We start from the raw sequence: 15,849 nt of genomic DNA, 5'->3' as shown, positions 1-15,849 counted from the left end.
ACTATACCAATCAGGAAAGAAGAACACAAACAACACATTAAATGCCTCCATTATGGAAAAACTGGCCTATCAGACCACGTACTCCATACATACCATGTAATTGACTGAAAGGCACCAAGTCCCTACATGGCACCAAAACTGGGTTTGAGAGGAAATTTAAAGAAGCATGTGAAATGAATAAACACAATCTAAACCTGAACAAAAATGACGGACTAATCATTCCAAGAATGTGGAGGACCCATCTGCAACCATTATTGCAACCGGAACCCAGAAGGAAATCTCAATAGGAGAGGACTTTAGGAATGTTTATTGTAGTTTTCTGTTTGTAATTTTTTTTTTAAACTTTATTTTATTTTATTTTTTTAAACTTTTTTTTTCTCACAGGTCGGGCTAGATAACAGATTGATAAGCAGTTAGATTCATTTTACCTTAGTAGAGTATGTAGCTTGTTTTCTTATACATATGTATTTTTCTGATGATGACCTCAATACAGGGGTTGAAACATCAATTGTTACTTTCTTAGTAAAGTATTTATTTTAACACGTGTGTTTTGTCTCCCTAAATTCTTAACCATTAATAGAAACATTTAAGTTACTTAAAGGATTTTATGGGATTGATGAAATGTTTCCACACTTGGCCTATTGGGGGCAGAACAAGAGGTCACCCCTGGAAGTTGAGTAAGAGTGTGGGTTAACAAGGACATATCCTCAGGGAGCATCCCACAGACCACTCACCTCTGGATCCTCTCCACCATTTTCCAAAGAAACCCAGACAACCATCCTGAGTACAGTAATTGAGATACATCATATCAAGCTTTATAAAGAGGAATGATAACTCCTTTGTTCCTGCTTGTTACTGTGCTCTTCAATAGCCAAGTAATCCTACGAGCTAACCTGGCAACTTTAGCATAATGTCCTCTAAACTTCAGCTCTCTATCTACTACTAATCTGCATTACTGGTTTCATCACTTTCCTGGAGTACAGTTCCCTTAATGTGGTACACAGTTTGTATTCTTTGTATCCCAAAATGCATAACTTTACACTTTTCCACATTAAATTGACATCCATTATTGTCCAGTAATTATGGTCAATTGTCTAGTTCACACGCTCTTTGCACTAGGCCAGACGAGCTGCCTTGTTCGTTATTGTGATGTTTGGCTTGCGTGCCACTGCTCTCCCATGGAAACCCAGTAAATGGAGTTCTTTTCATACAGTATTAGTGCTCATCATGGTGTTACTGGCACTCTGGAAACCATCACAGATGATCTGTGCAGACTGTAGCCAGTTTTTGCATGCCACCCATTTTAACACCCACCTGTCACTGTCAGTCATTTTCAGCAGCCGCTCTGGGTGTTTTTCCTGCACTAGTGATGCGAGAACATCTCAATTTGTTTATCACATTGCCAACTGTTGATTTTGGATGCTCCAGTTGAGCGACGATGACACATATTGACATGCCACCAATGTGACAGCCCACAATGACACCTCTCTTGAAGTCACTGAATTCACGTCGTGTTGCCATACCACCTGTATTCAACTGTTATGATGAAACACTGTTTCCTATTATCTGAACACCAGTTTTTATGTTATTAACCAACCTGGAATATTCCATAAGTTCAAATAACAGGGATGTCCAAACAATTATTGGTAGACAGTGTATTTCCAATATATAAGTAACATAAAAGTATATCACCTTATTATTAAAGTACTCTGAATCATATAGTTGTAAAAGGTTTTTTCCCTTGGTTATAAGTTAAATTAAACCTTTCAAGAAATTATATTCTTATTTATTTTTTCATCCAAGTTTATGTAAACAAAGTCTGCATATAAAGTATCTTCACTAAGGCAATTAATGTGAAGTTGTTTAGCCTCCCTCCCCCTCTCTCTCTCTCTCTTTATTTATATATATATATATATATATATATATATATATATATATAAGTAACCTAGTCCAGAAGATACTACACATGCAAGCCTTCTTTGGTATCTCTTCTGGATATGGCTCCCACTGATAAAATTTTAATAATACTCATCTTTGGGCTTGATTCTAAGGAGTAGAACAGTTATGATTGGTGGCAGGTTTTTGACTGTCACTAAGTAGACACACCAATGACAGTCTGATGAGTTTAGGAGCAAATCACTCTCTTTTGGTTCATTCAGTAACCTTGTAGTTTACCCCACACTTGAACAGTACCTCAATAAAGGTTTTCGACCTTTATTGAGGTCTAGGTAGTGGACCTTCCCATAATGCATAGCATTATACATGGCCTTAAGAATGTGTTTTGCATTATGGGATACTAAGGCAATTATGGTGAAGTCACTTTGCTTTTGTATGCAAGTAGCCTAGTTGTGGTGATACTTAACACAGAAACTTTGGATACACTTGGATAAAAGAATAAACAAGAATATACTTTCTTTGTAAATTCAATTTAATTCCTCTAACTTCTCTTCATAATTAACAATCCAGAATCCATATATTGCCTTGATCACTTGTCTCTGGACAATTCCCAATGTTTCCACATCAAAAGGAAAACTAGGTGATCAACTTTGAGCACAATGTCCTAAGTGTGGTCCAACCAATGATTAACACACTGCATAGAACCACTTCCTTATACCTAATAAATCATCTTTGCCAAGTGTTATGTTTTTAATTTTGTTTTATGAAATGTTGTGTGTTCTTTATATAGGAGGAGAATGACCTACCAACTCCTTGAGTGTTGATGCTAATTTCTTGGCAAGACAATAATTAGTGCTGTCTATACCTTCAACTATCGGATGAAGTAGAACATCGTGTACCTTGGGAACACCACATATTCTGGAAGAGCAGGAGTAATGGGGTATTTTAACAATGTCTGATGGCCAAGAAGTGACAGATTTAAATAATTTAACAGTTTCACAAGATGATAAGTGCAGTTATCAGAGACTAATTGATTTGATAAATGTAAGTTGATCTTTCGGGACAACTGTGGCATTATCTTTGCCTGTTTTTGTTACAATTACATCCTGATTAGCTTTTAAAGACTTGACTGTTGGCAGTTCAGTTTATGTAAGATTGCTACATATAGCTTTCTTTTTGTTCAAAACATTGCTTGTTTCTAAGCAAATTTTATCAGCTATATTATTTGGGAGAAATATTTAATGGTTCCTTCTTCAATGGTAAATTATCTAGTTTATTAACAGTTCTAGGTTAACATGAAGGAAAGGCATTCCTTATCATAGCAGCAACATGATGTGCAATCCTAGCAACATGTTCTCTAAACTTTGGTCTGCTGTTAACCCATCATTCCCAGATCTTGAATCTCAACCATTTCCTGCAGTACAGTTCCCAATATGATATATATCCTTATATTTCTAAACTACAAACTGCAACACTTTGCATTTATGAATATTAAAACTACAACCTCCATTCATTTGCTCAAGAAAAAACACTATTCAAATCTTATTGAAGGATGTTAACATCAGCAATGTTCCTTAAAATTTATTCCAGCTTTGCATCATCAACAAACCAGTCAATCCATATGAAATTTCATTAGAAATAAGTTAAATAGCAAGACTAAAAACAGAACCCTGGATCACACCACAGGTTACCCTCCTTTTTGACAGTGCTTCATCATACAAAACTTGCTAGTAACATTATTATTATTATTATTATTATTATTATTATTATTATCCAAGACCTCATGGTGTCAAAAACTCATCTGGGAAGTCCTTTTATCACACACACACATCTCATCATACCGTGTCTTAAACAAACTCAAACTCCTTGCAGACACCACTCTCAGGCATGGCATTCCAATCATTCACAACTCTGCACAAAAAAAACCTGCCTCTCACTCCCCCCTACTCACACCCTCTTTATACAGTTTCCAGGGATGACCTCTGGTTCTCCCCTGATCTCCCACTATTCTCTGTAGAACTTCTCCACCATTGATCTTATAACAACCCCTTACCAACTTGTAGGTCTCTATCATCTCTCCCCTCTTCCCTCTCTCCACCAGACTCTGCAAATTACATCTTCTCAATCTTTCCTCATACTCAACATTCCAGAGGTCAGAAACTACCTTAGTCAGTCGCGTTTGGACCCTTTCCAACATCTCTTCATCCTTCTGAAAACCCGGTGACCAAATCTAGGCACAATAGTCCATGTGTAGCCTAATCAAAGCCTTATACAATGGAACAAGAATCTCCCTACTTCTACACGTCAGTGTCCTCCACATCATTCCCAGAAGTCTTTGTGTTGTCTTCACAATTTTGGCAATGCGTCCCCTAAATTTTAGATCCTTATCCCCTATCACCCCCAGATCTCTTATTTCCTCTACCTCCAACAATATATTCTCACCAAGCATAAATTCTGCATCCCATCTTTGTTTTCTAAATTTTAAAACCTTACATTTTGCAACATTGAACTCGCATCCCCATTTGCTTTCCCAATCAGTCAATTTATTCAAGTCTTCTTGCAAGGCCACAGCATCTTCACTACTCTTTATGGTTCGTCCCAACTTTGCATCATCTGCAAACAACTGAATATCTCCATCCAAATCTTCGCCAATATCATTAATATACAAGTTAAATAGTAATGGCCCTAAAACAGAACCCCTGAGGCACTCTAGTGACTTTCCTTTTCCTGGATATCACACCCCCATACACAACTTGTTGATACCTATCCAATGCACTAATCTAATATCCAACCCCATCTGCTCTAGTTTGACTGTCAACTTATCATGAGGTACTCTATCAAAAGCTTTTGTGAAATCCAAGTATATTACTGTGTATCCTTCTCCTCTGTCCAAGGAAGCAGTCACTTTATTGTAATAAGTAAGTAGATTACTAAAACATGACCTCCCTTTAGCAAATCCATGCTGTCCATCAAAGATTATACTATTGTTGTCAACCCAACTCTGGATCCTAGTTCTCACAAGCTTCTCCAACAACTTAACCACAACACCTGACACACAGATAGGCATATAGTTTGATGCTTGAGTTCGATCACCTCCTTTATGAAGTGGCACAATCTTGCTCTCCTTCCACTCTTTCGGAACTTGACCAAGTGCAAGACTCACATTAAATAATATGTCAAGGCAGGTGTCAACTCTCTGGCACATTCCTTCAGAATATGCAGTGATATATTATCAAGTCCCACAGCCTTATTTACATCTAGTTTACTCAACTCCCCAAACACCTCTTGCTCACTTACAGTCAGTCTCTCCTCCCCATCATCAACTGCTCTCAATCTCTCCATGAAGTCACATTCACAAGATTGAAAGATCTTTATGAACTGCTCATTAAGTATCTCCATCACACATTCTGCAACAGCTGTCTTTATACCATTTCCTCCAATCAATGTCATCCTTCCATAATCATTCTTTCTTTTGCTGGCTACATATCGAAAGAACTCCCTAGGATTCTTTTTGGCTTCATTAGCTAACTGCTGTTCATACCTCTCTTTAGCTACTCTCACCAACCAAGTCACCCTCCTTGCCTGGTCTTTGTAGACCTCATGAAATTGGTTACTTCCACTTCTCTTATGCTGCCTCTACAATGCCCTTTTTCTCTGTATCGCATTCTTAAGCATGCGATACAGAGAAAAAGGGCATTGTGGAGGCAGCATATTCATCTCTTTATTCATTCATCTCACACCTACCTTATTTAACCTTCTCACCCTTGGAATACATTTAGACATTGCATCTACTAAATAGTTTTAGAAAATCCCCCAAGCTGAATTGATCTCTTTTCCAGCTAAGTTCTCATTCCATGCTACACCCGCAAGCTGTCTAATGAGCTCTTCATAATCACCCCCTTGTAGTTCCACATATACCCTTTTTTCACAGGGGTCCTTGCGCTGCTGGCAACCATCCAGGTAATCATCTCATGGTCACTTTCACCAATTGGTTTATGATTTGACACCTCATTTATAATTACATCCTCTGATGAGATGACCAAATCCAAGACCCTTAATCCTCGTGTGCCCTCTGTTACATACTGTCTGAGACAGTTATCCCTCATAAACTCAAAAAACTTATTTTCTTTACTTCCAGTTGCTATCTCTTCATTCCAGTCTATATTGCCATAATTAAAATCACCCATAATGATCACCCTTTTCTTATTTGCTTGGCTTATTTGACTATACATTTCACTATCACCACCATCCACATTATCAGGTCTATAACAACATCCCACCAAGTATTTGATTCTATTCACCTCTATCTCACACCATAACTGCCTCAAAACCACTGGCCCTATTTCCCTCTTGCATCTCTACCTTGTATGGACATAACTCTTTCTCTATCATCAATAGCACTCCCCCCCTCCCTTTTTACCCCTTCTATCCTCACGAAACATATCATACCCTTCCATCTCTATTCCTGTCAGGATGTCATCCTCATCTAACCATGTCTCACTTATTCCGACAATCTTTGGGTGAACAGACGCAATTAGTGCAACCATTTCATCCGCCTTGTTTCTTATACTTCTAGCATCGGTATACAAACACAACAGCTCATTTCTGGATCTACAGCTAGTTCCACTGATACCACTCACTTGATGTGATCTCTCCATGCTGGACTGGGGCCATTTCCGTTTCTGCTTCTTCATTTTAGAACCCTTTTCAATTCCACCTGTTTCCTCTTGATCCCTGGTCATCCCATTTTTTTCCTGCCTACACATGCTCTCACCTCCTCTTGGAGCATCCACCTTTCTCACGCTGTGTACCCTGTCCACCCTGAGCCTCCCCGTTTCCATGCTCCTCTTGCACACCTATTCTCTCATTTTCTATACTCATACCACTCACTTCCCCATTCATATCCACTTCTTCAATCTCTCTTGTCTTACTCTCCTGCTCTTCCACATCACTCTCCTCTTGATCTGATTCATTCTCTCTATTCACTTCTCTACCTTCCAGCAGCAGTCTCTCTCCAAGCAACTCACACCATAACCACTCAAATGCAGTCGCTCCCATACAGCTCACTTCGTCCCTCAAACTTATTCCACACATTAACAAACTGTACTCCCATCTCCTCACACATTTCAGCCAGAATATCATTCATAATCCTTGCTCTCTGCCTCATTTCACCACAATCATACCTAGGCAACACACTGACTACCCTTCCTGTCACACTATTCTCTTTTATCTATCCAAGCAGCCTCCTGATATTCATTCTGACATGCTCTTTGTTCTCTCTCAAATCATTTGTACCAATTAATACTATTAACTCTTTTGCTCGCTCCTGCCTCATATCCAATGCCTCAATCACTCTACTCATTTTACTGCCTGGAAAACATACCTTGTGCATTTTATCCTCTAGCACACTTTTGATAATGGAGTCGCCATACAACGCCAATGGCTCATCTTTCATTAACTCTTTTATGCCATCAAGATTTATTTTAATAGTTTTGACCTGAATTCTCTTAATTTCATTCCGCATCCATTTCATTTCTTGCCTCATCCAATCCAATTCACTTTCCGAATCTCGTGACACATTCTCTCTATCATTAAATCTTTCTAACTATAACTCTCGACCCCTCTTCTCACTTTCCCTCTCATTCATCCTTCTTTGTTTCCGTACTTTTGGTCCAACATACGTCCAACTTTCACTATCATACTTTCGGACTAACATGCATCCAACTTTCGCTATCATTCTTCTCACTTTTACTCTCATTCATCTTTCTTTGTTTCAGAACTTTCAGTCCAACATGCGTCCAACTTTCGCCATCATTCATTCTTTGTTCGCTATCATTTATTCTTTCGATTTTTTTCGCTTGCAATTTCTCCATCATGCCATTTCTACTTACATTCGTTCTCTCAATTTCATTTCTTTCCGCCACTCTCGCCTCACTTTCGTCCCTTTTAACATTGGGGACGAAAGTGAGGGTTTTCAAATTGCTCTTTTTCTTTCTTCCTGATTTTTTAACATTTTTTCGTCTCTCTTTCAAACGTGCACTCGCGACACAATCGTTACTAACACTTTCTGTCATCAATTTCATATTTGCATTCATCAGTTCCTCATTCAGGTCACACTTTGCACACACCCTTCTTCCATCCGCGCTAAACATCCACAAATCATTTATGTAATCGAAGGAATACATATAACAGACCTCACACTTAACGAAACGACTGAAATCTAAATTAAAATCATGGAATGACAATGCCTAATAATAAAGATTTCGTAATTAAGTTTAGGCAAGAAAAATCTCCCACAATAATAATACTGGTAGCGCACAACGTTTACAGCTGCTCTTACTCAAACAATTATGCATATATACTTAATTATATTTAAGTATAAAGAGCTAAAAAGCTTCATTTCGGCAATGAAAACATTACTTAAATTAAGGGGATATTAAATCCCACATAGTTTTAAAACCGAATAAGAAACTCAAGGATTGGAATCAGAGAGTTTCTTGCCGAATATAGTAAACTATAAAGTATCGGCGACACTAGCGTTAGCCAATGCAAGTGATCCCAGTACGTAATACAATACCGGACGACTCGTTGCAAAGTAACTTAAGTAACAGGTGCAACCATTAAGTAACTTAATGGTTGCACCTGTTTGGAAAACTCGTTCGCAGAGTACGTACATAAGTTCTTTTCGCTAAACACTTTGGTATTAGGTCTAGCTACTCACTGATGAAGCCTCAAAAAAGGCTGAAACCGGTCTGGGTAGTGACCTCCCTCCATAATGTAATAACAGCATACATTTCCTAGGAAATGTGTTTTTACATTATGGAAAATACCTAAGAATAGCGATCTGAACTTCCCCACCTTTGCAACGAGTCGTCCGGTATTGTACTACGTACTAGGATCACTTGCATTGGCTAACGCTAGTGTCGCCGATACTTTATAGTTTACTATATTCAGCAAGAAACTCTCTGATTCCAATCCTTGAGTTTCTTATTCGATTTTAAAACTATGTGGGATTTAATATCCCCTTAATTTAAGTAATGTTTTATTGCCGAAATGAAGCTTTTTAGCTCTTTATACTTAAGTAACTTAATGGTTGCACCTGTTTGGAAAATTCGTTCGCAGAGTACATAAGTTCTTTTCGCTATACACTTTGGTATTAGGTCTAGCTACTCACTGATGAAGCCTCAAAAAAGGCTGAAACCGGTCTGGGTAGTGATCTCCCTCCATAATGTAATAACAGCATACATTTCCTAGGAAATGTGTTTTTACATTATGGAAAATACCTAAGAATAGCGATCTGAACTTCCCCCACCTTTGCAACGAGTCGTCTGGTATTGTACTACATACTAGGATCACTTGCATTGGCTAACGCTAGTGTCGCCGATACTTTATAGTTTACTATATTCGGCAAGAAACTCTCTGATTCCAATCCTTGAGTTTCTTATTCGGTTTTAAAACTATGTGGGATTTAATATCCCCCTAATTTAAGTAATATACTTAATTATTCCTAGAAGAGCTAATCATTCAGAGAGCTAATCTCCAATCCATCTAACCAATCTGTTATACAATTCCATCTACCACAGTTTGTACCAACTTGTCAAGCAGAAAATCATCGAATGCTTTTGTAAAGTCAAAAGTATTACTGTATATGAATCTCCTTTATCCAATACATTCATTAACTTACCATTACAATGATAAAGTGCTCATTAAATAATTCTACTACAGACTTTGTCATGGTCACTCTCCTGTCATGTCATGTCATGGTTACATAAGTATCCACTGTGTCACACTTCCATAATTAGACCTCATTTTGTTAACACATAGAGAGCAAAAGAATTCCCTTTAGTGATCTTTGGCCTGACTGGCCAATCTCTTCTCACACTGCACTTTTTTTCTTTCTTAACCATGCAAGTCACCTTTCTAGCTTGCAATTATATTCCTCATGTATATGAGCAGTACTGTCTTGTATCCCCCTTTGTCATCATGTGTTCTTTTCTCTTCTCTTCTTTTCCAATACTGCTTACCTAATTTTACTATGCATTCATTTCAATCCCTACTCTATTTATTCACTTAACTCTTAGTATAAAGTTGCATTGCCTATGGAACTACTCATAATCACCTGCCTTATAATTCCATATACAATAAAACATTAATTATCTGTGGTAATTAAGGGACGTTAGAGCCCAGATAATTGAAAAACATTGTTAATCCAAATTGTTTTATTGGGTTAAATACATAAAAATTCTATAAAAACAAAAAAGAAATGTTGTTGTATATAAATACAAAACATTTTAAAATTTATTTAAATGAAAAGTCCGTGGTCTCTGTTCATTTTCTTATACGTCTATGAATTTGTAAAACTTCAATGAATCATTGTGATGACTTGTTATTTTACAAATCCACATGCATAGAGAATTTTAAAAAAAATTAAATTTGTATATACTACAGAGGACCATGTTTAATCTGACCCCATGGATAATTGAGTTCTGGACAACCAGTGTTTTTACTGTACAACCCTTTTTGATAACCTTAACCTAGACCACTTTCCAAACCAGTACTCCATAACCACTCTCTCTCTCTCTCTCTCCAAACAGCAGCATAGTATTTATACCACATTAACAACACCACATATTGTGGGCATATCAACAAATCCAAAAATTTACATTATCCTTGTAAAACCTTGAGCTGCTTCAATCACATATACTGCTTAAGATCCCATACACTATCTCCTCCTGCCAATCCACATTCTTATAATTCAGATCTCCCAGTAGGATTACCTTCTTTTTACATGCACACAAGCAAAAGAATTCCAATACACTAAACATTTCATAATCGGTGCCTCTCTTTCTTGGCCTATAAAAGTCTCCATTACATCAAGGTTTCCCAAACTGTTTTCCATGGAAAGTGAATAAGTGTTCCATAAAAAATTATCAAAATTAATACGAGCCTGGAATGGTTTTAAATACTATGACAAGTTCACACATGTTTGAAAATCAGGTACTCCTCACTTTGCTTGTGGGTTGTGCTATCAAGGCCAGCACGCACTGGCCTCGACTCAGCCGCAGGCTGACAGCTGCCGCGTTGTCGACACCTCTGAGTACAAGTGAAGTACGGCGGTATCTATTCTAAGAAATATGAGGTCACAAGCAAGGTCAATGCAATGTGATGTGGCCCTATAGTGTGTGGCGTCGCATTTTTGCAATGCGATACAGCCTGCTTCGGTGATAGTGTGTGCTTAGCTTTACAATGAATATGAAACCAATAATGCTCGACTCTAACCAAGGTGTTCCATTAAAATTTCAGAATTTGTGAAGTGTTCCGTCATAGGAAAAATTTGGGAAACACTGCATTACATATATTCTACTTATTTCAACTTTACACCAAATAGATTCAAAATATTCACACGCATTACCAGTTTTAGCTTCCATTCTTAGTGCACACTATTCCTCTGCTGTCATTAACAGCACTCATCTCTCCCTCCTCTTTTCACATTCCTATTCTTCCAGAAAATTCAATATCTTTCCATTTCTATTCCTGATAGTACATCATCGCTAGACAACCAAGTTTCAGTTACACCAATTATCTTTGAGCATACTGAATCAAACCAATGCAACAAACTCAGTTTCCTTATTTCTGATACTCCTTATATTAGTATACAAACATAACAATTCTTCTCTCTTTGAAGCCATCCCATTCAGACAGCCTCTTGTTCTCACCCTCAACTCTGAATCTTCTATATTGTCTGTTTTCCAAAAAAAGGAAAAACGGGAGCAAGAAAATCTGAGAGAAAATACCTTGCCACCTTTCAGACAAGCTAACTTCAATTCAGTTACATGCTTATCAAACTCTTTACATTCTTTTAGGAAATGAATTAAATGGCATATTTCCTCTATTGCATCAAGGGATGCAACTTCTTTTTATACCTCAGTCCATAAATTCTTTATGCTTTTTTTTAAAAAAAAGGCTTCTTGAATGAATATTCTCAGTAACATAATGGGAGGAATGTGTGTCCTTCAGTTGGAAAAGACCTAGGTTCAATTCTCAAGTGAAGCAAGGATAACACTTTTCAAATGAAGGTGAGTTACTAGTCTCACATGGAAGTAGAATGACTTTCTTTCTCTTCCCCCCCCCCCGAAAAAAAAAAAAATAGGCACATGAGTCACAAAGCACATACAGTACAGTTAATGGAGAGAGAGAGATAGAGGGGGAAAAAATTGCAGCGTTCTTCAACCAGCCTAGTACTTGAAGGTGCAATGTAATGTTATCTTCATAAATCTGGACATCATTATGAAAGTATTTTAATATTTGAAAAAAAATTCAAACCTTTAAATAATTTCAATTCTTTTGCATAAACATTATTCCTCAAATAATCTATGCCTAGGGTGTTCAACGCTGCAAACAAAAGTAAATGCAATGTTTGTTGATAAATGTGAAAACTACGGTTTGTCGTACATGAGATTAAACCCTAAGAAACATATTTTAAAGCACATTTTGTAAATAACACATTTCGGAACAGAAGGCGCATATATACATACATGTGTGTGTGTTTTCAGAGATATTTGGCAATTATCAGGAGGGACGTTGTAATTATTATTATATTTTAATTTTATTTTATTAACATACGTTACTTCAGTTTTTTAGTTATAAGCATTTATTTCGCACTTTTAATTTCTATTATTAAAATTAAAAGTGCGAAATATATCATTTTACTTTTGATTAGCTCGGATATGGATCGCATCAACTGAAAGAAAAAACCCGAAATTGCACATGAAGTATAGTTTATAGCATCCCGTATTTACATATAATTCAACAACCATTCTGGCAGATCGAGAATAATACAAAAACTTTATTAGGAGCTATAAAAATGAATGAACTTTTATACAAATATTATTCCCAGACTTCCATAGAGTTAAATGCCTCATCGCAGAAAACCCACAAGCTCATAAAATACTCATATTATAACATTTTACACGTGCTCAGTAACTACTGTATTATGGATACAACCTTCGCAACTCAATAACGATTAATTTTCATCCAAGTCGCACTTACTTCGTGAAGAGATTCTGATACAACAACACTATATTCCCTCCCCATTTTGCCACGTTGCCAAGCTACAGATTTACATTGATGGCATGTGCATAACAGTGCATCACGCTAATTATTCAATTTCTCCACTTATGATCGACTTCCCTATCTACTCTTATCTTTGATCTCATTATATTAAGATATTATGATGATTTTACGCTGCAAATTCTATTTTAATATAAATGCATTATTAGTATTGGTATTATATTCAGATAACAGAGATCAGAGTCAAAGAGTAACAAGAAACATAAACAGCTCAAATGGCCTATAAATCGATTAGCTACAGATTTACATTGATGGCATGTGCATAACAGTGCATCACGCTAATTATTCAATTTCCCCACTTATGATCGACTTCCCTATCTACGTCTTATCTTTGATCTTATTATATTAAGATATTATGATGATTTTACGCTGCAAATTCTATTTTAATATAAATGTATTATTAGTATTGGTATTATATTCAGATAACAGAGATCAGAGTCAAAGAGTAACAAGAAACATAAACAGCTCCAATGGCCTATAAATCGATTAGCTATCGTCGTAAAATGTGAGCTGTCCCTAAAAGTGCTGTTTTCTGGAGTTCAATGGTTGTTCTATCTGAATGCTCAAATGTTCTAGTTGTTTCTCCTAGCGCTCCTATGACAATTGGAACTTTGTTGCTTTCTTGTTTTAAAGTCGTAGATTTAAATCTCCAACTCCCGACAATTCATCAGTTTTTCATGCACTTTTTCTTATACCCTACTGTTCCCTGGTATCGACACATCAATAAACCACAGATGTGTTCGCCTACAGTGAATCTGCTATATTATATTACAGATGTCAATCTCTCTCTCTCTCTGAATATTAGTTTCCATAATATCTTGACATTATCAATTTCAATAACTTTCACACCTGTGCGTTCCCCCAGTCTACATCTCTTGTTACCCAAACATACCTTTGTTTATAGTGTGTGTGTGTGTGTGTGTGTGTGTGTGTGTGTGTGTGTGTGTGTGTGTGTGTGTGTGTGTGTGTGTGTGTGTGTGTGTGTGTGTGTGTGTGTGTGTGTGTGTGTGTGTGTGCAATCTTATGGCGAGAACTACCGACCACATCACTATGTAGATGGAAAGCATGAGTCATTATCATTAATTCTCGGATGACAAAGTTCCAAGTGCATCCAAATCAACTCGAGTTCAATCAGCGTTCCTTAATGCATATCTATTAATATGGATGGCCCATGTTTTGATTGCAGTTACATTGCCCGCCATTCAGATTATACATCAAAATTTTTCTATTTTCAGATATTCAGACTCTGTTTCCTTAATTTTTAACTTATGAACCCAAAATGTGTGCCGCAGGAATTCATAGGTATCTGAAGAATTCATTGTTGGACAAGATTTTAATTTTCTGTCCATCTGTAAATGTGATTCCTTTGTTTCTCGTTATTTTCCCTCGAGAAATGGAGAGGGTTGCACATTTCCCAAGTCAAAATTCCATACAAATTTCTTCACTAAAATTTCTCACTGTATCGAGGAGTGATTCAACTTCTCTAGATGATTTTCCGTACATATTAAGATCATCTATGTATAACAAAGGTGATATTTTTTCTGCTTGCTATGATGTTTGATATCCGAAACCAGTCTTCTTTAGAATTAATGTTAGAGGAAACAGTGTTATCTCAAACATTAGAGGAGATAGTGAGTCATCTTGGAAAATTTATACTATGATGTTTAGTGCACCTAGATTATCTCCGTTAATTGTTGCCTGCGTTTTCCAAGTGGTCAACAGCTGTTAGGAACTTTTCATGTTTTTACTCGCTACAGACATTTCCGGACATCTAATCCAAGTATGGGCCAAGGAGTCGAATGCTTTCTGGTAATGAATCTATGACATTAATAAGTTAGCTATTCATCTTTTCAAATTTTTCAAAATGATTTCGTACAAACACTGAAATAGTGTATGGACAACCAACAGCATAGCCATTGGCATCCTCAAAGCATGCAAGCGCCTCAAACACGACACGGAGGTGCGCCATGGAGAGATTATTATTATTATTAGTAGTAGTAGTAGTAGTAGTAGTAGTAGTAGTAGTAGTAGTAGTAGTAAAACTTTCCAGGTAAAAGACGATTCCATATAACGTAAGAATACTCATATATCAGAGCATCTGTTAATGGCTACTCAGGTATGGTATCGAAGCCATCGAACAAAAATAGAAACAGTACAATGGAAAATTATTTCAAAAGTGATTTGTAGGCCCCACATACAATATACAATAACCGATCACTATATGGTGATGCACAAAATCCTGAGCGTAAAAGATCTGAAACACTACTTAATGTAAGGAATTACTTCACAACACCTATCGGAACAAGACACACGCGTCACATAACACTACCCACCACAACTCATACAGTTCTGCAGCGAGATCACATCTCATACCCATGCTACTCAACAACCTGTTACAAGATTTAAAACACATAGACAATCACAGAACGTTAAAACACGAACTGTAGAAGCTACATAACAGTCATGCCTATTTTTCACTTTCCAAACCACCAGCATCCAACCCAACTCCTGCTTTTTACCTGTAAAAAATACCAAACATAAATAGGTATGCTAATCCCACTCTCTTCGTAAAAGCTAACCAGTGGCGGCTCGTACATAAGCACTGCGACACTGCAGCACCCCAAGGAAAAAATGAAAAAATTAAATTTTGTCTGTCTTTATAAATAATAACAATGCTTACCACATTATGTAAATGCAATACAACATGTTAAAGGTTACAGCTTATATTTCGACATTGATTGAATAGTTAATAATTGGAATTGTTCGATTAACACTTTAGATTACAAAACAAATGCACTGCGATCTAACGCCGATATTCATTTG

The 15,849-nt window shown here is 36.9% G+C and overlaps 1 protein-coding gene across 1 annotated transcript in view; it reads right to left on the bottom strand.

The window, feature by feature from the left end:
• Positions 1-13,152, bottom strand: part of Ufsp2 (UFM1 specific peptidase 2) — a 245,905-nt gene extending 232,753 nt beyond the window's left edge. The window contains exon 1 of the mRNA XM_090396020.1: positions 12,946-13,152. Coding sequence (XP_090252146.1) covers positions 12,946-12,990 — 45 coding nt within the window. The 5' untranslated portion in view covers positions 12,991-13,152. The remainder of the gene's footprint in view (positions 1-12,945) is intronic.
• Positions 13,153-15,849: the final 2,697 nt, after the last annotated feature.

Source organism: Typopeltis vanoorti, chromosome 7 (assembly GCF_054136105.1).
Source record: "Typopeltis vanoorti isolate ZY-2024b chromosome 7, IOZ_Tvanoo_1.0, whole genome shotgun sequence".
Classification (NCBI taxonomy): Eukaryota; Metazoa; Arthropoda; class Arachnida; order Uropygi; family Thelyphonidae; genus Typopeltis; species Typopeltis vanoorti.
The sequence above is the reverse complement of the archived record's forward strand: the minus strand, read 5'-3'. Positions and strand labels throughout refer to the sequence as shown.